This window comes from Ornithorhynchus anatinus, chromosome 9 (genome assembly GCF_004115215.2).
Source record: "Ornithorhynchus anatinus isolate Pmale09 chromosome 9, mOrnAna1.pri.v4, whole genome shotgun sequence".
Classification (NCBI taxonomy): domain Eukaryota; kingdom Metazoa; phylum Chordata; class Mammalia; order Monotremata; family Ornithorhynchidae; genus Ornithorhynchus; species Ornithorhynchus anatinus.
In genome coordinates, this window is record NC_041736.1 from 46,412,783 (window position 1) to 46,434,286 (window position 21,504).

At 43.2% G+C, this 21,504-nt stretch overlaps 1 protein-coding gene across 3 annotated transcripts; it reads left to right on the top strand.

The window, feature by feature from the left end:
* MKKS (McKusick-Kaufman syndrome) lies at positions 1-21,245 on the top strand. 3 transcript variants are annotated; one of them, XM_029071824.2, is made up of 7 exons: positions 1-254; positions 3,612-3,699; positions 4,718-4,953; positions 7,388-8,773; positions 14,812-14,987; positions 16,004-16,114; positions 17,851-21,245. In XM_029071824.2, the coding sequence occupies exons 4-7, from the start codon at positions 7,783-7,785 to the stop codon at positions 18,292-18,294; spliced, it is 1,722 nt and encodes a 573-aa protein (XP_028927657.1). In that variant the 5' UTR covers positions 1-254; positions 3,612-3,699; positions 4,718-4,953; positions 7,388-7,782; the 3' UTR covers positions 18,295-21,245. The 3 variants fall into 3 exon arrangements, with proteins under 3 accessions (XP_028927657.1, XP_028927658.1, XP_039768989.1); XM_029071825.2 differs by having other exon boundaries at positions 4,816-4,953; XM_039913055.1 differs by lacking the exon at positions 1-254 and adding an exon at positions 1,265-1,282.
* The last annotated feature ends 259 nt before the right edge of the window (positions 21,246-21,504 follow it).

Genomic DNA, 21,504 nt, shown 5'->3' on the forward strand with positions numbered 1-21,504 from the left:
GGCATGCGCAGTGCGGACGGAGGCAGGGCGCCGTTCGGGGCCTGGAGGCTGCAGCCGAGGAGGAGGAGGAGGAGGAGGAAAAGAAGAAGGAGGAAGAAGAAGAAGTCGAGGCTCAGCAGCCGGTGATCGCTGCAACCGGGACATTCCCCAGACCCTCCTGCGACTTTCGATTTAATCTTTCTCGGATCTGTGCAAGGAGGAATCAAGAATCTCCCCTCCCCCTCCCCCCCCGCCCGCATTGTCCTCCTCCCCAGGTCAGTGCAACCTTAGGCCGCTTGACCTTGCGTGTGAGTGCACGGGCCTGGAAAACCATCAGGTGTCTTCTTCTAAAGAGCCCCAACGTGTAGCAGCTGGAAAAGAGGGAAAGAAAGAGTGAAGGGGATGGGGGGGAAGGGGGGTGCGGTGGGGGCTCAGCGGAAAGAGCCCGGGCTTTGGAGTCCGAGGTCATGGGTTCGAATGTGCGTGGCTCAGTGGGAAGAGCACGGGCTTTGGAGTCAGGGCTCATGAGTTCGAGTCCCAGCTCTGCCGCTTGTCGGCTGTGTGACTGTGGGCCAGTCACTTCACTTCTCTGGGCCTCGGTTCCCTCATCTGTAAAATGGGGATTAAGACTGTGAGCCCCACGTGGGACAACCTGATTCCCCTGTGTCTGCCCCAGCGCTTAGGACAGTGCTCTGCACATAGTAAGCGCTTAACAAATACCAACATTATTATTATTATTATTAAAATGGGGATGAAGACTGTGAGCCCCACGTGGGACAACCTGATTCCCCTATGTCTACCCCAGCGCTTAGAACAGCGCTCGGCACATAGTAAGCGCTTAACAAATACCAACATTATTATTATTATTATGTGCAGAGCGCTGTTCTAAGCGCTGGGGGAGATACAGGGGAATCGGGTTGTCCCACGTGAGGCTCACAGTTAATCCCCATTTTACAGATGAGGTAACAGGCACAGAGAAGTGAAGTGACTTGCCCACAGTCACACAGCTGATAATTAATCAGCTGACAATTAAAGATTGCAGCAGGACTATGTTTCCTGCTCACTTAGGTCGTGGTGGTGGTAATAGTAATAATAATGGTATTTAAGTGCTCACTATGGGCCAAACACTGTTTTAAGCGCTGGGGTAGATACAAGGTAATCAGGTTGTCCCACGTGGGGCTCACAGTCTTCATCCCCATTTTACAGATGAGGGAACTGAGGCACAGAGAAGTGAAGTGACTGGCCCCAGGTCACACAGCCGACAAGTGGCGGAGCAGGGATTAGAACCCACGACGTCTGATTCGTAAGCCTGGGCTTTTTCCACTGAGCCACGCTGCTTCTCATAGTAGTAGTAAAGATACTTATTGAGCGCCCAGAATGCAGTGCCCCACAGTACGAGCACTCGGGAAAGTAAAACAGAAGATTGAGACCCGTTCGTTATCAATCAGTGGCATTCATTGAGCGCTTACTGTGTGTCTACAGCACTGTCCTAAACGCTTGGGAGAGTGTAGTATCACAGAGTTGGTAGACATGTTCCCTGTCCACGACAAACTTAGAGTCTAGAGAGGGATTACAGGCATTAATTTAAATAAATTATGGAAGTGTACCTAAAGAGCGGTAGGGCTGAGGGAGAGGGGTGAATAAAGAGTGAAATTCCAAGGACAGAGGTGACACAGAAGGGAGTGAGTGTAGGTCACAAGTACCTTACACTCTAACGGGAAACACGTGAAAATAAAAATAGGTTAATTATACTGAAAAATTGATCGTGCATACGCATGAGTGCCGGCCGAGGGAATAAATAAATATGTGACAGAGGCAGCCGATGGGTCGATAGGTTGAATTTTGGGGAGTTAGAGAAGGTTTGTTGGAGGAGGTGGGATTTGATGAGGGTTTTGAAGGGGAAGAGAGCTGTGGTGTGTTGAGTGCTGTAGTATGGAACCCTGCACCCAGTAGATGCTCGGTAAGTACCGCTGATGGATTGTTGAATAAGCTGGGAGAGAATTCCAGTTTGGAACAGCATGAGCCAGGGGACCAAGGCTGGAGAGTAACAGTTGAAGAGCGCTGATCTGTTGGGGAGAGTCTCGAAGTGGATCGTGTGGTATTTTTGCTTGATGTGGAGGGAAATGGCCACGCCGTTCGTGGGTTTTGAGATGTAAAATGAGTAAAGCATCAAGAAGATGAAGCCTGCGTACACAAGGTGTAGCTCAGATTGGAGGAAATAGAAACTGGAGGCCGAGAGAACATAGTATCACTTGGCATTCGTGTATTGCTGTTTTTACTGTGTCAGAGGACCTGGGCTCTAATTCTGGCTCTGCAAATTGCTTCCTGTGTGATCTTGGGCTAGTCACTTAACTTCTCTGTGCCTCAGTTTCTCTAACTGTCAAATGGGGATTCAATACCTGTTCTCCCTCCTACTTAGACTGGGAACCCTTTGAGAGCCAGGGACTATGTCCAACCTAACTAACTTAGAGCAGTGCTTGACACATACTATGCAACTAAAAAAATACCGTAATAATAATAAGCCAAGTGTCCGTCACTCTGGCTGAAGCACTTACCTTACCCAGCTTGACCGATACTGTATCGGCCTCTTCGCTGGTCTCTCGGCCTCCAGCCTCTCCTCTCTCCAGTCTATCTTTATTCTGTTGCTAGAATTTCTAAAATGTCATTCTGCATACATCTATCCTTTCCTCAAAAACCTCCGATGACTACCGTTGCCCTTGGCATCAAGCAGAACTCCTGACCATTGGCTTTCGAGCACTCCACTAACACACCCTCATACCAATCCACTCTTATCCAAATACACCCAAACTTTCACTCTTTATTCTCTTAAATTCACCTCGCTGTGCCTCATTCTGGCCTCTCCCCCAACTCACACCCTTTCTCCTCCCTTTTCTGTTACATCCATCAGATCACAGGAACGTGTGTATTTATTGTTGTACTGTACTTTCCCAAGTGCTTAGTACAGTGCTGTGCGCACAGTAAGTGCTCAATAAATACGATCGAATGAGTGAATCACAGCTCTCCTCATCTCTATAGCCTTTCTGAAATCCTATCACCTCTAGGAGACTCTCTGATTTTTCTGCTCTCTGAATCACATTCTTAGATTTAAATTTCCTAGAGGGCAACGACTGTGTCTTCCAACTCGGTTATATTCTTCCAAGCACTTAGCACAGTGTTCTGCACACAGTAAGAGTTCAATTAATCAACTATTCATTGACTGATCATTTCAGCCCTTTTGCAACATTCTCCTTGCACTTTCGAATGCGGAGTTTTGCATACCCCGAGCGCTTTTTCCTGTTTGTAAATTCTTTTACGTGCATCTCTCATAAGATTTTAATGCTCCTTGTGGGCAGGGATTGTGACTTCTGTTGTACTTCCAACTGCCTAGTTTACTGTTCTGCACACAGAAGACACTCAGTAAATGCGGTTGATTGATTGACGCCCTGGCGTACATGTACGGTGATGCATGACACTAATCCTGATACTGGCTATTGCCTAATCCTGATCCTGGCTATTGCTGTGTTTTTGTAATGCCAAACCTTTTACAATAGAAGCTGATCTAATAGCAAAGTCCTTTTACAGGGGCCACTGAACAGCTTTTAATCAGTAACAATTTACTGTTGCTTATGCAGGGAGCAACGTTGAGATAACTGGCGTCCCATCTCATCACCAAGCCTAAGAGCCTCCCTTCTGTGGAATTCACTGGTCTCGAAACAGAAGGTTCGTTAATCACCGTATCATAAGGCAAGTAGGAACTTTGAGCCTCTCTGCCTTCCTAGACCAGAGCGCACACAAATCATTCAAAAAGATATTTTTTTTCCTCATCCCTGAAAGTCTCAGGGGAGAATCCGCAGCTAAATCAAAGACTTTATATGCCAAGAGCTACTACCGTTGAAGCCATTCTGTTTCTCACTTAACCCCTTTGGACATGATGATGGAGCGATAGCCGCCTTAGCATCTGTACAAAATCCTTTCTTGTATGAACTTCACACAGGTTAAGAACATCCTTATCCTTTAGCCTTTCCATTGTAATATACTTTTCCAAGTACTTAATACAGTGCTCTGTACACTTTAAGTGCTCACTTAATATCATTGGTGGATTGGTTTGAACTAATTCAGTTTGCTGTATCATTTTTTAGTACTGTCTTCTTGACTCTTCCCCCACCTCCAAGTTCTCCACATGTTACTGGTCCCAAGCTGAATATAGTGCTGGAATAAAGGCATGAGCAATTTTGAATACAGTGGACAGATTCATCTGTAGTCTTATGCTCAATGCTTATGCCGACTTGTTCATTCCAAGCGCTTAGTACAGTGCTCTGCACATAGTAAGCGCTCAATAAATACTGCTGAATGAATGAATGAAAGGTGCATCTGAATCTGTTCATTTACCTCTATCAATAGACCTGCTCAGTTCAAAGGAATGGAATAATTATAGCATGTAAATAAAACACTCTTTTTTTTTTTTAAAGAAAGTTTCCTATCCTTACACTGTAATTTCCTGGCATGTATAGTAATTAATGCCCCTCTTCTAAGATTCTTAAACCGAGGTTATTTTTTAAGTGATGCTTTTTAAGTGTGCCAAATCAAACATCCTGCTACCTTTTAGATTTTGTATTTTGTTGTGTTAATTAGAAGTTTGGCATCCTTGGGTTTGAGAAACTCTAGTTATAGTTTGTTTTGTGTGGTTACCAAAAGTAATTTTGGAGATATTATTTAAAACTATTAACTTTTTACATAGGTACAGTAGATGCCAAAGTACTATGAGTCTTAAAACCATTTGGAGAGACTACAAAGTTCTGATTGTTATGGTGCCTTCTATTGGGCTGATACATTTAGGGTGGCATAGCATCAAGAACAGTCCAATTTTTCAAATACCAAACAAGGACACGATTCCGGAACCTGCGATTGTGACCCATGTGATGCAGCAGGAAGCTTCAAAAAAAGGAAAGTAGAAAAACGGGCAACATCATAAAGGTAGGTGCCTGGTTTAGACTAAATGACCGGAAAATGAGAGCCTCTGGGTTTCAGAAATCGCACGAATTTCCTGAAGAAAAACATTGTACCCGAGCGATCAATGTTTTGAACATTAAGCCCAGGAAGTACTTGTCTGTTAGCTATAGTCCCTAATGTTCTTGTGGGCAGAGGGAACGTATCTACCAACTTTATTGTACTCTCCCAAGTGCTTAGTACAGTGCTCTTCACTTATTAAGCGTTCAATAAATACGATTGGTTGATCGATAGGTCCGTCTTTGTCTCCTCTTTTTGCAATTGGGAATCTTGAAACAGGGAGAGGTTCACTTTGCCCAATGGCTGTGTCTGCAAGAGGAAGGTAGGTTTTAATGAAAGGAAAATTCATGTAGAAAAATCGGGGGTGTTTTGCCTGACTCTGTCAGGGACCAATCTAAAATAGTGAGGACTCTCCCGGACAGACAAGAGTGGCATTTGGCGCCAGACAGACCTCGATAGTGAGGCTTCCCGTACTCTCGCCCTGCCAGTCATAATAATAATAATAATGTTGGTATTTGTTAAGCGCTTACTATGTGCAGAGCACTGTTCTAAGCACTGGGGTAGACACAGGGGAATCAGGTTGTCCCACGTGGGGCTCACAGTCTTCATCCCCATTTTACAGATGAGGTAACTGAGGCACAGAGAAGTGAAGTGACTTGCCCAGTCATGTTTCCTGTGGGAACATTGGGCGCAGGGAGGTCAGAACGCAGCTCATTACTAAGTGCACACCGGGTGGTTTTGTTTAGAAGACCAACCCATTTATGGTCTAGGTGACTGCACAGCTTAGTGCTCAGACCAGGGGCCTCAGTGCCATAAGCCAGGAGGAGCTGTGCCCAGTAGTGCCACAGTCTTCTCGCCCACCTCAGCCAGCTGGTTTTTCAGGATTCCTTTTGCAAGGGGCTCCACCTTGCCAGAGTCCCTCGGTGTTTCTTTGTTTTGAAGCCATCACTGTGCGTGCCCCCAGTGGGCAGAGCCACCAACTTGCTCCCCTAATTCCCTGACTTGTGCTCTTCTCACTAGACCAACAGCAAGAATACAAAGCCACGTATTATTGACCTTACTTAGCGTGTCACCTCCTGGCCTGTCTCGGATTTGGCAGCACTGGCCGCGGGTACCAATGGGAGATCGAAGGGATAAGTGAACGAAAGATGAGAAATGAAGCAGCATTATATAGTGGAGAGAGCATGAGTCTTGGGAGTCATAGGGACCTGGGTGCTAATTCTGACTCTGTCACTTGTCTGCGGTGTGACCTTGGGCAAGTCGCTTAACTTTTCTCTGCTTCAGTCACCTCATCCGTAAAATGGGGATTAAGACTGTGAGCCTCAGGTGGGACAGGGACTGTGTCCAACCTGATTAGCTTTCCACTAGGCCACACTGTTTCTTTGTCTTTTATCCACCCGTTCATACTTATTCTGGGGTCCTACACATCCATTTTTGCCCCTCTGCTTACCCTACTGTGTGACCTCCCGGTCCAGTTTTCCCAGTGCCTTGGTAGCTAACCAGGTTGGATGGAACTCTTTCCAATGATTAAAAGAACCATTTAATGCAGCATTACACGCATTGCGCCTACACTGCCGCAGTGTGCTGTACAGGTCGGGGTCTGAAAGAAGTGATGCATAACTTACTAAGGAGAAATAAACTTGGGCATTGGGAAAATTGGTCCCAATGGTGATGGCCTAAAATAGTTAATGCCCTCAAAAAGTTGTTGGAAGCTAAAAAGTAGTCTCCTTAAAATAGGACTTTCCTTGCTAACTCCGGAGCATCAATCAGGTCTTTTCATTTTTCTAACTTGATTTACTAAATACATGGCTCAATCACTTTTGACAGAATTTACAAGTGTAATGAAGCTCATGTTTTATTTCCACATCTTTGTGTTTTTGATGTCTTTGAATGTGAGATCAGAAAGATTATGAGATCAAAGATCAAGCCAGATCCTATGGCTTGTGTGCCACCTAACCCACTCTCGGCACTTTACAGCTATTATTAGTTGAAGATTTTAAGCACGTGGCGCTGGAAGAACCTCAGAATTGAAATTCAGGATTCATTCATTCAATTGTATTTATTGAGCGCTTACTGTGTGCAGACCACTGTACTACGTGCTTGGAAAGTACATGTGTTATTTATGTACATATGTAAGTGCAGGTTGCCTATTAGCGAGTTCTCAGAAGGAGGGAAGATATCCATTTTTCCAGATCGCTCCTGGGAGGGAGTTGGGTAAATGCACTCACTCCTTAGATCTCTCAAGTGAAGATTAATATTACGGGCAGCACGTATAAGTTCATCAGATCCAAGTTCATCACCTTTTTTTTTAAAGAGAATCAGAATGATAAAAAAAAGTTCTTAATTTGTGTGAAACTTTAAAAAGCTGTACTAACCTATTTGTTTTTGTTTTTCATTATAGATAGAATTTTGATTCTTTTGCATCAAAAGAAATGAGGAAAAGCAGTTGGTTAAGAAGAAACTGGCTCCTTGTGGCTGGGTTATCTTTCATAGGGGTCCATCTTGGTACATATATTATACAGATAACAGCCAAAAATTCTGCTAAATCTGTGTTAGAAACTAAAAAAAAGAGCATTCAAGAATGAAGCGATCCAATTCTCTAAGTCGCCCATAGTAAGATGTGCCAGGCTTTTCAAAACCTGAACCTGTCTAACCGCATGGGTCCGTGATGCCATATTGTAATTTGGGTTCCTGAAAAGTGACTGTATTTAAGAACTTGTGTTACAATGCAATAAATCCAAGAGTTCGATGAACAAAATAAAAATTGTGTCTTTACAACTTGTAGATTGAAATAAGATGTCTCGCCTAGAAGCAAAAAAGCCTTCATTGTGCACCAGCGTACAGCTCACTAAAGACGTGGTTAGTCAGTCTCTGGCTGTACTAAGAGGAATTGTAGCATCTTGTTATGGCCCCTGTGGGCGACTGAAGCAACTTCACAATGGCGTTGGAGGGTGTGTCTGTACAACTTCTCAGTCCTCTGCCATACTGGGTAGTCTTTCTGTCACCCACCCGGTACTAAAGATCCTCACCGCCTCGGTGCAGAATCATTTAACCCGCTTCAGTGACTGTGGCTTATTTACAGCCATTCTTTGCTGCAACCTGATTGAGCGTTGTCAGAAAGTAAACTTAGCTCCCCGAACTGTCACTGAAGCAAATAAACATCTTTTGAGCCTCTGCGTGGAGTACCTCAGATCTGAGGTCTGTGCCTGCCGAATCCCGGTAGACTTTAGCAGAACGAGAACTCTGCTTCAGTTGGTGCGTAGTATATTAACAAGTAAGCCGGCCTGCATGCTGACCGTAAGAGAAGTAGATCATATCGGGGCGTTGATTCTGAGAGCCTTTTTGCTTACTGTTCCGCAAAACGCTGAAGGTCGTGCTATCTTGGGGAAGAGTATAATTGTACCTTTAAAGGGTCACAGAGTTATGGATTCTACTGTATTACCTGGACTGCTTATTGAAATGCCAGAATTTCTGTCGATGAAGACGCTTCCTGACAGAACGTTACCCGGGCGTACCCATACGATGGCACTCTTCTGTGTTTCCATGGCCGGAGACCTTTCTGATGTTGGAGAAGGAACTGTGGTGATCAGTTGTGATGTTTCCCTGGAAACTGCAGCCCTGGATCAATTGCTTATCTTAGGGAAACAGCTGATCGATGACCAAGTAGATCTCGTGGTGTGCCAGAAAGTTATCCACCCGTCTTTGAAACAGTACCTCAATCAGCATCGTGTCATTGCCGTAGACAGAGTTGGACTGGCTTTGATGGAGCCATTGGCTCAAATGACAGGTAATAATCTTAGTTTTTCACGGTCAGTGGTACACACATTAAATACAAAGGACAACTGCATATAATGTCAATCAGTGGTATTGAGCACTCTGTGTGTGGTGAGCACTGAACTGAGCACTTTGGAGAGTACAAGAGAGTCTGTAGACATATCCCTTGAGGACATGTTTACAGTATGTAATCTCAGATTACCTCAGCATCCTTATTGTTTTATAATTTCTTCTAAGCCAACAGCTATTTACGTCATGTTTGGTGGACATGGCTCTTTGGTAAAATGCAGGAGATCCCACTCGACAACATAAGACAGTCTTTGAATAGTTCCTTTTCAGCTTCATTTAAATGATTCAGACTAGCTGGGTCAGAACATTTTGTGTTGAATGTAGAAATTAATTCCAAATGATAGCAAAATAAAAGATTGGTGCAATTCAGCCTTCCGGTATACCGAAGAACAGGCTGAAGCATATAATGGAGAAGCTCTTCACCCGGTATGACAAAATGTTCCAGTGCACTCTTAAAGGCGTTCGTAGAAAATAAGGTGTAATGACATTGCGCCTTCTGAATCGTTGAGTCAATAGCAGATAGGATGTTGGGTTGTAGAGTCTCATATTTTTCACAGGTTTAGAAAAAAAAAATGTACTAGTCTAAAAGGGCATGAACGAAATGAGAGTGGGTGTGTTGTGTTGCTGTCTTCCACTCTCGTTTCCTTCAACCCAAGATCTCTATCCTAGTCCTTTTTCCGTGATTCCTTATTCCCGTCATCCTCCATCAGCACTTCCTGGGAGTGGAAATATACCTGGGCCTTACCGTTTGGGGTGGAAGAGGAATTTCCAACTTGACACCCCAGGGTTTAGAAGCCGCAGAAATAGACTCGAGGCAGAAGTCAGTAGTGGTCCAAGCCATCCTGGCCAGGAGCACAGAAGGCCACCAGGCAAAATGCACAAACAGCATGGGCTAGTGCAAAGATCACGGGCCCTGGGAGTCAGAAGACCCGGGTTCTAATCACGGCTCTGCCAGTTGCTCGCTGTGTGACCTTGGGCAAGTTATTTAACTTCTCCATGCCTGGAAGACTCATGCGGGACAGGGACTGTGTCCAACCTAATTAACTTGTATCTCACCCCAGTAGATACAGAACAGTATTTGACACAAAGTAAGTTTTTAACAAATACCATTAAAAAGTATATAATGTTCAGATTGCCCTTTAGTATTCCCTCAGAGAAAGGGGTTTCTGTGTGTTTCCTCTCTTTCCTTTTGAGCTCTTATAATTTTATGGCCTTAAACCAATTCGACTTACAGGAGCTAAAGCTTTGCAGCATTTTCTGCAAAAGGGGCTGTTAGAATGTTTTCCTCTTCTGTGCCTTTTTCCCAAAATAACCTGTGGTTGAATTTAAATTTGGCTTGTCAGTCCATATCTAGTCATGTTGCACCATAGTGTCTCTTGGGCTCTGTTAGATATATAAAAGCTATGTCTTGGTGAATTTTTTGTCTTCCAGTCAGGCTGTGCTAGTTTTAATTGTAGCAGGTGAAAGATTATAGTCCCATATTGAATGGATCATAGAAAAGATGGGTCTTACAATAATCCCATCTCTAATTCTTAAAGCAGTTTTCTTATTTGTCAAAACTATTATAATTTGTTAAATTCTAATATGGTTTCCTGAAGCTATAACATCCCTTTGCCTTCATTTCTGCGAGGGAGATAAACAAACTGCCTTATTTACTGGATTTAAAGAAGAATCTTAGATGAATTCAGTACATTTATCTGGAAATTAGGACTTTGAAATTAAAAAGTCAAAGATCAGAGGTTGATGATGATATATTCTGTGAGGGCTGGAAAGAATAGGGACAGACATGATGCTATGCTGTTAGCTTTTCATTATCTGTGCCCTTGTCCAGAAAGGAGCATTTGGATATTAGGATGAGTTATAGATGTTATAGATTTTTATGGCTTTGTCCAATTTGTATCTCCCATAGTTTTCAAATCTGAAAAATTGCAATTTATTTTGTTTTCTTAAATATTCATTGTCCCTGCAGACCTAAAGTGATTTAAAAAATCTATCCAATTTTGTCATGTTTAGTTTATACTTACTGTTTTTTTCCGGGGCATTCCCCTTCTCTGTAAAGTCTGAAGTTTCCTTCCATCCCTGTCACTAGTAGTCAGTTCTTGTTATATCTAGTGTGTCTTCTTTCTGTGGAACCTGATAGAGCATTGCACCTCATGGGCACTCAGTAAGTATCATTATTATTGCTTCTAATCTAAAACACATATTCTAACTGATATCTAGATTAAAAAGGTTGCCTTCAGAGTTGCCCACTTCCCAAGAGCAATGGCTCTCCTGGCTTTATGAGCTAGAATTCCTGACTCACTCATCTGGGTTCTCTGATAAAACCTGTGAGAGTTGTTGTGCTTATTATCCTTTTATTTGTTAAATGCTTACTATAGATCTAGCAAGTTAATCAGATCAGATACAATCCCTGTCCCACATAGGGCTCACAGTCTAAGGGGGAGGGAGAAAGGGTATTAAATCCCTATTTTAAAGATGAGGAAACTGAGGCACAGAGAAGCTAAGGACTTGCCCAAGGTCACATAGTGGGCAACTGGTAGTGCCAGGATTTGAATCCAGGTCTTCTGACACCAAGGCCCATAATAATAATAATAATGTTGGTATTTGTTAAGCGCTTACCATGTGCAGAGCACTGTTCTAAGCGCTTGGGTAGATACAGGGAAATCAGGTTGTCCCACGTGAGGCTCACAGTTAATCCCCATTTTACAGATGAGGTAACTGAGGCACCGAGAAGTTAAGTGACTTGCCCACAGTCACACAGCTGACAAGTGGCAGAGCCGGGATTCTAACCCATGACCTCTGACTCCAAAGCCCGGGCTCTTTCCACTAAGCCACGCTGCTTCTCATGTTCTTTTCACATTATTGTCAAGGCTGAAAAGATTCCAATGTGGATAGTTTCTTGAAGCTGGTCACCTACCAGCGCTTTCCCCCTTTAAATCCCTCACCCCGTTTTGCATCCCTGTTCAGAATGAAGAGTCAGGATCTATGGTTGCTTCACCTTGTCTAGGTGTGACAACACTTATGGTGTAGTGGAAAGAGCACGGTCCTGGGAGTCAGAAGGTTGTGGTTTTTCATCCTTGCTCTGCCACTTGTCTGCTGTGTGACCTTAGGCAAGTCACTTCACTTCTCTGTGCCTGTTACCTCATCTGTAAAATGGGGATTGAGACTGTGAACCCACGTGGGACAGGGACTGTGTCCACCCTGGCGCTTAATAAAGTTCCTGGCACATCATAATTATAGTATTCATTAAGCACTTACCATGTGCCAGGCACTATCCTAATGCCAGTAAATACCGTAATTATTATTATTACATAACTGGGGTGTCGAATGGTAATTTAGCCATCTGCAAGCCCTTGAATCAGAAAAAAAGAGAAGTCAGAATAAAACCACAAATTGATCATTTTACCTCAAATTACTTTAAGAAAACTGGAAAGATACATGCCCTGTCAGGATCCAGAAAGGGACCACATAACTCCAGGTGCACTCTCAAGCCTCCTAATTGAAGGCAGAGCTGCATTTCACCACTGCTAGGTAATTTTGATGGCTCTATCCGCCTGGGCCCAAACCACCAACCTATAATGAACTCAAACCTTGGGCAGGCTTCAGGATCCCAGTGGCTTCGTTAAAGACTCAAATCTGGTTTGATTCTGGCCTTGGGACTGCAGTCGTCGTCCCCCCCCCCCCCCCCCCCCCCGATCCGAGCTAGGCTAGCTCCTTTTTTCGGGTACCTCCATGGGACAGTGACATTTCTGGAGCCTACAGGGTTTCCAACGCGTTATAACTGGCTTTGTATTGATTTAGAGCCATCAACACCCAAGTCTTAATCGGACGCAGAATGGCTTAATGGAAAGATCGTGGGCCTGGGAGTCAGAGGATTTTAGTTTTAACTCTTACTATATATGTGGGCTTGGGCAAGTCACTTCACTTCTGGGTGCCTCAGTTTCCTTGTCTGTAAAAAGGGGAGAAAATACCAGTTCTCCATCCTATTTAGACTGCGTCTGACGTGACTGCCTTGTATCTTCCTTAGGCTTAGAACGGTACTTGATACATAGGTGCTTAAGAAATATGAAATTTATTATTATTGTGTATCCTCTGGGACAATCAATAGTATTTCACTCAGTTGTATTTACTGAGCCCTTACTGTGTGCAGAGCACTACTAAGCGCTTGGAGTGTTTGCTGTGTGCAAAGCACAGTACTAAATGTTTGGGAGAGTATAACAGGAAAAAGACAAGGTCCTTGCCCTCAAGGAGTCAAAACTACTTGGAAGTTTCCTGGGACTGCTCCATGTACATGGGATCTGTACTAGAAGGTACGGAGAAGCAGTGTATCCTAGTGGATAGAGCGTGGGCCTGGGAATCTGTTGCCGAATTGTACATTCCAAGCGCTTAGTACAGTGCTCTGCGCATAGTAAGCGCTCAATAAATACTGTTGAATGAATGAATGAATCAGAAGGACCTGTGTTCTAATCCCAGCTCTGCCACTTGTCCGCTGTGTGACTTTGGACAAGTCACTTATATCGTCTTTACCTCAGTTTCCTCATGTGTAAAATGGGGATTAATCAATTAATCAGTGGTATTTATTGAGTGCTTCCTATGGGTAGAGTACTTTAGCTAAGTGCTTGGGAAAGTACAATGCAACGGAATTAATAGATCTTTTCCCTGTGCATAACGAGGTTAGAGTATCAAGGGGATGACTCGCACTAAGATTGTATCCAACCTGATTAGCTTGCAAGAATAATAAAGATGGTATTTGTTAAGGACTATGTGCCGTAGTAAGCACTGGGGTGGATACAGGCAAATCGGGTTGGACACAGTCCCTGTCCCGTGTGGGGCTTACAGTCTCAAACCCCATTTTACAGATGAGGTAACTGAGGCACAGAGAATAATAAGTGACTTGCCCAAGATGACACAGAAGACAAGGCAGATCTGGGATTAGAACCCGTGACCTTCTGACTCCCAGGTCTGTGCCCTATCCACTACGCCATGCTGCTTCTCTGGGAAGCGGCGCTTAGTACAGCTCCTGGCACATAGTAAGTGCTTAACAAATACCATAAAAAAAATGGGTACCGGACCGGCAACGGTAGCTTGTTTTGGGACCCCTGGGATGTCCCAGTCCTAGCCTTGCTGCGTGAGCAGCAGCTGACCAACCAATCGCATATTTGCTGACCAGAATAGCCAGTTATCGTGGAACCAAAGGTTGGGACAGTCACTGCAGTGCAGCACATCAGCTTGCCACCCGGCCCTGCGTTTTACTGAGCCCAACGGTCACTGGGGTCATTGCCAAGTTTCTAGACTGTTTTCCTTTCCTTGAATTGATTGACGGCAGTTCTAGCTTTGGTTAAGTGAAAAATGTATCCCTTGTTTTCTCATTTTCCCTGAAAAATAGATTCCTTGTTTTCTAATTTTCACTGCCTTATTGTTTCCAACTTCACTCATAGAATTTTCACTTACATTCTCCCTTGTGTACTTAAAAGCACATTGAAATACTTTAACTATGTAGATTAAGGAAACACTGAAGACTGTTCAATGTTCAGAAATGTCTAGTTTCTAGTTCTGAGTTCTCTCTGGCCTCTGTTTTGTTCTTATTTTATCCTCTATCCTGCATGGTTATATTAGGTAATTAAATCAGTATCTCTGACAGGGCCGTGTGTTTTTAAGAGCATTCTGATTAAGTTTAATAGCAGTTTTGTCTCCAAAGTGCCATGAAGTTAAGAAAAGGGGGGAATTAAATGGAAGGGATGGTGGAAAATATTTTGCTTTTTATTGGGAAATGTCCTCCAATTTGAATTTAATGTTTATTTTTGATTGCCCACTGCATACAGCTCAGACAGTTTCCTAGCATTAAGCTGTTTTTTCTTTATATTTTAAGGATTTTTTTTAATACATCTTTTAAATTTTTATTTTGTAGAGTCAGAAACCTTTGAAGCTATAAAAAGTACTGAAATATTAAACATAACTAAAAGATTTCATTTCTGATTTTAGGTGCACAGCCTATCGGCTCCCTAGATTCTGTGTCTCCTACTGGTTATGGAAATGTGAAGGATCTCTGCTTTGCAAATTTTGGTTCCAAACACTTCTTGCATCTAATTCCAAATGATGACACTGTCTGCAGTTTGATACTCTGCAATAGAAATGAAACTGCGTGGGAGGAGCTGAAGGTAGGTAATAGAACGTCCCGGTTGGGCAAAACTCAGCAAAATTTAGGTGTGATGAGTTGGGGTGGGAAGAGGGAGTCTCTGGAGCGGGCCAGAGTTGGCCTTCTGTTGTTTCAGTTTGTTGGAACCAGACTCTTCCCAGCCATAAGCGTCTCCTCTTTGGCAAGTCCCCGGTTGTTTTCGCAAGAAGTCTGTAGCGCAACAAAGAATTCTTCATTATTCTTCACTCCCAGCAGGATAGCTGGCGACAGTGGGAGCAGAAGTGCTTTCCCAGGATACGGCCCACAGCTGTCCCCGATTTCGCCAGGCATTTCCAAAACGTGTGGTTCTAAGACTCGGCCGGATCCTGGACGGCATTGCTTGGAATACATAACCCGTGGTCCCTAGCCCGCACCGTCATTTCCTCAGTGCTGTTACATTTGCCCCGTCTTTGACACGCAGCCTGTTTCAGCTGTAGCTACAGTGAATGATCCTCAATCAATCAATCGGTCGTATTCATTGAGGGTCTGTGCAATGCACTGTATAAAATACTTGGGAGATTACATTATAACAAGGTTGCTAGTCACTTTCCTTCCCCACAGTGAGCTTGTAGTCTAGATACCAAGTATCCTTATTTTGATTTCCATTTCATTCCATTTCATTTCATTTTCATTTCCTGATTTTCTCAACAGGAAACTGAGTTTGCTGGTTTTTTCATTCATCTAGTCAGTACTGCTGCAGTTAGCATTCTTCCTAGCCCATGTGCCTCGTAGTATAGATGTGGGCGCTTACAGCCTATAGGAATCCGTTTCAGAAAGATTCTTCACCAAAAGGCATTTGACATTTCTTGCTCTCTACAGTATTTCAGTGTCCGCAGAATTTCAGTTACATCCACATTTTGTGTCACACTGAGCACAGATGTACTTGGCGTAGATTTAAAATGTGCTTTTGGGGGGACATGCTCTTTGCTTTGAAAGCACACGGGTTTTTCTTTTCTGAGTTGTGTTAGGTTCTGACATTTACGAACGTGTCTCTTTCAGCTCGCTTGTCAGACGGCACAACATGTCTTACAACTAACTATCAAGCAGCCTTTGGCTTTGTTAGGAGGTGGCTGTACTGAAACTCACTTGGCCACCTTTATAAGGCATAAGGTACGTGCTGCATTTGAAACTGTATATTGAGATCAGGAGTGTGTAAATTTCTTTTCTTGGAGGGCCAGATAAGAGCTACAAACACAGGCTGAGGGCAAAACTGAGTCCAAACATTTACCTCCAGGTAATGGGGCGGGTGAGAGAGTACATTGGTTTTACCCTTAAATTAGCACCCACCTATAGGTGCCACCTTTCAGCGTGGCTCAGTGGAAAGAGCCCGGGCTTGGGAGTCAGAGGTCATGGGTTCGAGTCCCAGCTCTGCTACTTGTCAGCTGTATGATTGTGGACAAGTCACTTAACTTCTCTGTGCCTCAGTTACCTCATCTGTAAAATGGGGATGAAGACTGTGAGCCTCACGTGGGACAACCTGATTACCCTGTATCTACCCCAGCGCTTAGAACAGTGCTCTGCACATAGTAAGCGCTTAACAAATGCCAACATTATTATTATTTTGAGCACGTGGGTGACAAGGGGCCAAGAATTTTAGGAGCGATGAAGTCTGGGAGGGAATAGACTCCAAAGACGTAAATGATCTCCAGACTGTAAGCTCATAATAATAATTATTATTATAGTGTTTAAGTGCTTACTATGTGCCAGATACTGTACTAAGCCGGGGAGTGGATACAAGCAAATTGGGTTGGACGCAGCCTCAATCCCCATTTTGCAGATGAGGTAACTGAGGCACAGAGAAGTAAAGTGACTCGCCCAAGGTCACACGGAAGACAAGAGGCAGAGCTGGGATTAGAACCCATGACCTTCTGACTCCCAGGCCTGCGCTCTATCCACTATGCCAAGCTGCTTCTCATGGACAGGGAAGGAGCGTGCCTCCCAACTTGGATATATTGTACTCTCCCAAGGGCTTGGTACAGTGCTCTGCACACAGTAAGCGCTCAGTAAATACAATTTATAGTCTAGGGGGATGCCATTTTGGGTCTTTTTAGCTTTAACTGGGAACTCTCAGACCTTTTTAGGGGCTTGGGTTGAACAAGTCTAGGGGGTTAGAGCTGAAATAGCTGTGGGACTGACTATCCCCATCACCTCTGAGGTGGTGAATTTCCATGTGACCAATTGTGTGACCAGTTTGACCACTTGTACTCTTCTTGTTCAAAGTCAGAATGCTGCAAAAATTTTAAGGGACTAAAAGTAACATTGCCAAAAGCTCCACCTCCATTCCTCATCCTCCCTCTCTTGGCCATTACTCCCTCTGGTCTGGTGGATTGAAAGGGGAAAGGGAGTTGTAAGTAATAGCAGGCTCAAGAGGCCAGGTATTCTCTGGGTGAAAAATTGTCATATGTCCTTTATTCGGGAATTCTTTAATCACTTGATACCACCTAGAGAAGATCAGCTTTGAAAAAATTAAAGAAATTTTTGTAAAGTATATCTAGGTACAAAATTAATACCTCTACCTACCCCACTGAATAGAATGTAAGCTCCCTGTGGGCAGAGAATGTCTCCTCTTTGTTCCGTACTTTCCAAGGGCTTTGTACAGTTAATTGCATCCAGTGAGTGCTCAGTAAATGCTTCCTCTACTACTGCTAGGGAAAAATTAGTATTTTTTCAAAAGTGCTCAGCCTCTGTTGCATGTTGCCCAACTAGTACAGAACTCTGCACACAAAAGGTGCTCAGTAAATGCTCCAGATGATGATATTGATTTATATGAAGCTTATATAATCACCAAATCATTTTTTTATTATCTGCTAACCCAGGTTTTTATCTGCTGTGATTTCACTCTACAGAGCCGCAGTGTGCCTGACAGCATTCTCGAAGTCAGTGGCTGTTCTCGGACAGAATATCAGTTAGTTGCCGATGCTTTTTGCAGTTCCCTGGAGTCTGTCGCTCGTGCTCTGGAGCACGATGAGGGTGAAATTCTCACCGACGTAGAGTATGGACACTGTTGGTCTGTTCAACCGGGTTCTCCAACTAATGTCGATTGGGCAGAGTTGGTTTCCAGATGTGGTTGTGGAATATACAGTAACCGGGAAAAACTCAACTGGCGCAACTTACGTAGTCCTTCTCATCCTCTCATACCTCCACCAGACTGTCATAGCCAGCAGGCTTTAGACTCCGTCGACCAACTGACTTTGGACTGCTTTGTTGCAAAGCTTAGTGGTCTTCAAGTCGCTGTGGAAACAGCCAGTCTGATTTTGGATCTTGCCTATGTCATTGAAGATAAAAATTGATATTTATTTCTGAATTTTTTAAATTAAAAAATATCGGTTATACTTAGTCACACCTAACAGCCTAATTTTGCATTCCTTTTTATGTAGAGACTACATGAACTTAAAGTTCTGTCTATTTCCCAGCACTTAATACGATGCCTGCATACAGGAGGTTCTCAGTAAAAACCATTGATTGATTTATCAGGAACAGAAGATTGGGCCTTAGGTGGGTAGAAGTGTCAACTAGAACAGACTATGAATATCTGACAATTCTTGTTAAATGTGGTTTAGGAACCATATGCTTTGTTTTCGATCTGCACAGATGTAACTTGAATTTGTTTATTGGGGGGATTTATTTTTCTAAGAGCGTGAAATAGTAGAGGAAAGGTTTGTTTCACCGTATGCTGTGGGGATATTTTCTGTTCATCAGAAATTATTAAAGCATTTAAAGTATAAATTTGCATTCAGAATTACCCCAAGCCCCTATTAAAGGCTGTTCAATTTAAACAGTATTCAACTTCTTCACATAAGGAAAAAAATGAGGTACCACAGCTGTGTCTGTGACCAGCACCAGGACCAGATCTTTCCCCATCCCTTCCCCCAACTTAGGTATTTCTTCATGGTTAGACTGGCTTTTTGGAAAATCTGTCAAATGGGTGGACAAGGAGAAAAGAGTAGCTTGTGTAGCAGCAAAAAGTGAGAGGCTCTGAATAAAGACAAAAAAAAAAAAGACTTGGAATTTGGAGACAGAGAAGGAAAAGTGACTGTGGGAGACTGGCATAGAAACAGAAAGGATATTGAGATAGGGTTTTCCAAAAGGACTTCATAAGAAAGCGTGGAAAAAGAAGGTACAAAAATAGAGATGACTATAAAATGGTAGGGAAGCTTAATTCTGGTTCACTCAGCAGGAAAAGGAGCTCTAATTACGGGCTTGTTCTTGAAGCAGAAGCACTGATGTTTCACAAAGAATTTTAAGCAAGAGGAGTTGGACTGCTCAGTGATTGCTAGATGGACTAAATGATATGGTGGGCTTCAGCTGACTAGCAGTCAGGAGAAATCCTCAGTTCCAGTTGCTGGGTTAAACTCGAAAGACACATTTTTGTAACTGTGGAAATTGACAGTTTGACTAAAGATGATGAAACCAGGCTGAAATTCAAGATGCTTTTTTCCAAAACTTTAATGAACCCAGGAGGAAATTTTGGCTCCAGGCTCCAGATATTCACCTGCAGCAATGCATCTTGTCATCCCATGCCTCCCTTACTGTCAAATGAGAAATTGACCAAGCCCTAGAGGTTTCCTGAAAATCGTTCCAGAGCTGTACCTGTGTACTCTCAGAATCCAAAAGGGGGTTGGATGTATACTATATACATATTTTATATATAAAATATATTCTATATTTTAAAATGGTTTTTAAATAATTTGTCGAGTGGAAAAGTTGTGGAACGAAAGAACTGCCCCCAAAACCAATTTTTGTTCTCAATTGGGCACCTTCTCATTGTAATGAGGATTAACTACAAGGTGAAAACAAAAATGTGGCAACTCTCAAACACCCTATAGGTCAGGGTATTTTATAGATACTAAGGAGAAAGTATTGGTGTCATTTGTTACAGTCAATTCTAGAAGTCTATGAAAACAGAGAAACACTATTTGAATGCAGGAGAAAATCAGCCTTAAAGATGTTGTGATGAAACTGGGGCGGGAATTCCATTTGCCACTACTGCACATCCCTTTCAAAAAGGATTCTGGAAGAATCCATCACAGAAGAAGTAAGCAAAGGGATGAAATGATAATCAGTGGTATTTATGAAGTGTTTACTGTGTGCAGAGCACAGTACTAAGTGCTTGCGAGAGCACAGTACCACGGAGTTAGTAGCGCGTCCTCTGACCGCATTGAACTTTCGATCTCGAGGGTGTGTACCATTCTGGTATCTAAAGATGGAAACCCTAAAGCCAGGGAAAATACACTTTTAAAATGAAAACACAAAATCTTTCTATACTTTGTTAATTGCTCTCCTTAGGGATGCTTTCCCCGTTAGCACTTCACCCTGTTTCACTGAACTCATCAGTGCCCTTGTTAGCTTAGGCAATCAAAATTCTATGCCCTTCTAAGGGCCCGAGAAATATGAAGATGGAAGAACATTGACTGCCGTTCTCCTCATTGGGCACACCAGAAGGACTATCAGGAGCTGTGGAAGGAAAGCAGGTGCCCTTCACCATCTTCTTCATTCTTCCCCGTGCCTAGGCTTTTGTCTACTTGGAGCAGAGAATCAGCCTCCAGGAAGCCAACCTTGCCACCCACATTTCTCCACTCAAGCCCGCATCTCCAATTTTCTTGAGGGGGACCTGAATAGCCAGCAGTATACTCCCGAAACATAATCAGGCTGGAGCCCATGCCTGCTAACCCAGATATATCCGTTTATTGTTATAATGTACTCTCCCAAGCGCTTAGTACATTGCTTTGCACACAGTAAGCGCTCAGTAAATACGATGGAATGCATGAAACTAAACCCACATCTTCCTCACTCTGGGTGTGCAGGGCCTCAGTGTAGATTCCCCAACTCCCAGCTCAGTGGGTAAAAGCATTCTTTCACCTCATAGTAGCCTGCAAAGTGAGTGAGTGCTTTGACTGGGGACATCTTTACGTCGTTTTGATTGAATCGGGAAATAAATCTAACTTAAATGATGGAAATCTTGGTTCTTTGGGCAAATGAAGCCGGTAGGCTGGATATTTAAAGTTATTAGTGTTTAAAAGATTTTTGTTGGACATGTTTAAGAAGTTGTTTTGGCATTCTATACCATAAGTTAACTCAGTTATTCTTGTGACTGAATCTGTCTTCCTATCTGGGATTTTATAATGTTCTTTTTCTGTTTTTTGGATTATAGGCAAGAATGTAAGTATTAGGACTCTGTGTAACTATTTCAAAACATGTAATTAAACCTAGGACATTTGGTGGTATGTTTTTTGCCCCAGAATTTGTATTTGGTCAGGACTTTTATTTGCTCATGTGCTTCTCCTCATTCTGCAGGCACATTCTCAGAGCAGTCTTTACCCTAAGGCCTAAATTTGAGAAGCCCATCTCTGTTCAGCATCAGGCTCAGGGAGTAGAAACACAGAAACTCAATAGTTTTCAGAAGGATTCGTTAGGGAGCCTAGTTAAAGCAGCAGCAGAACCACTGCAAAACTCTGGATAGGTCTTGGGTCCCCCTGTACCACAGCGGCACTTGACAAACC

What these genes read in the sequence shown, in the direction of transcription:
- MKKS (XM_029071824.2), top strand. Translation starts at nt 7,783, where the DNA reads ATGTCTCGCCTAGAAGCAAAAAAGCCTTCATTGTGCACCAGCGTACAG. An exon ending in GCCATTGGCTCAAATGACAG is followed by an intron (nt 8,774 to 14,811) that starts GTAATAATCTTA and finishes TTCTGATTTTAG; the next exon opens with GTGCACAGCCTATCGGCTCC. An exon ending in CCACCTTTATAAGGCATAAG is followed by an intron (nt 16,115 to 17,850) that starts GTACGTGCTGCA and finishes TTCACTCTACAG; the next exon opens with AGCCGCAGTGTGCCTGACAG.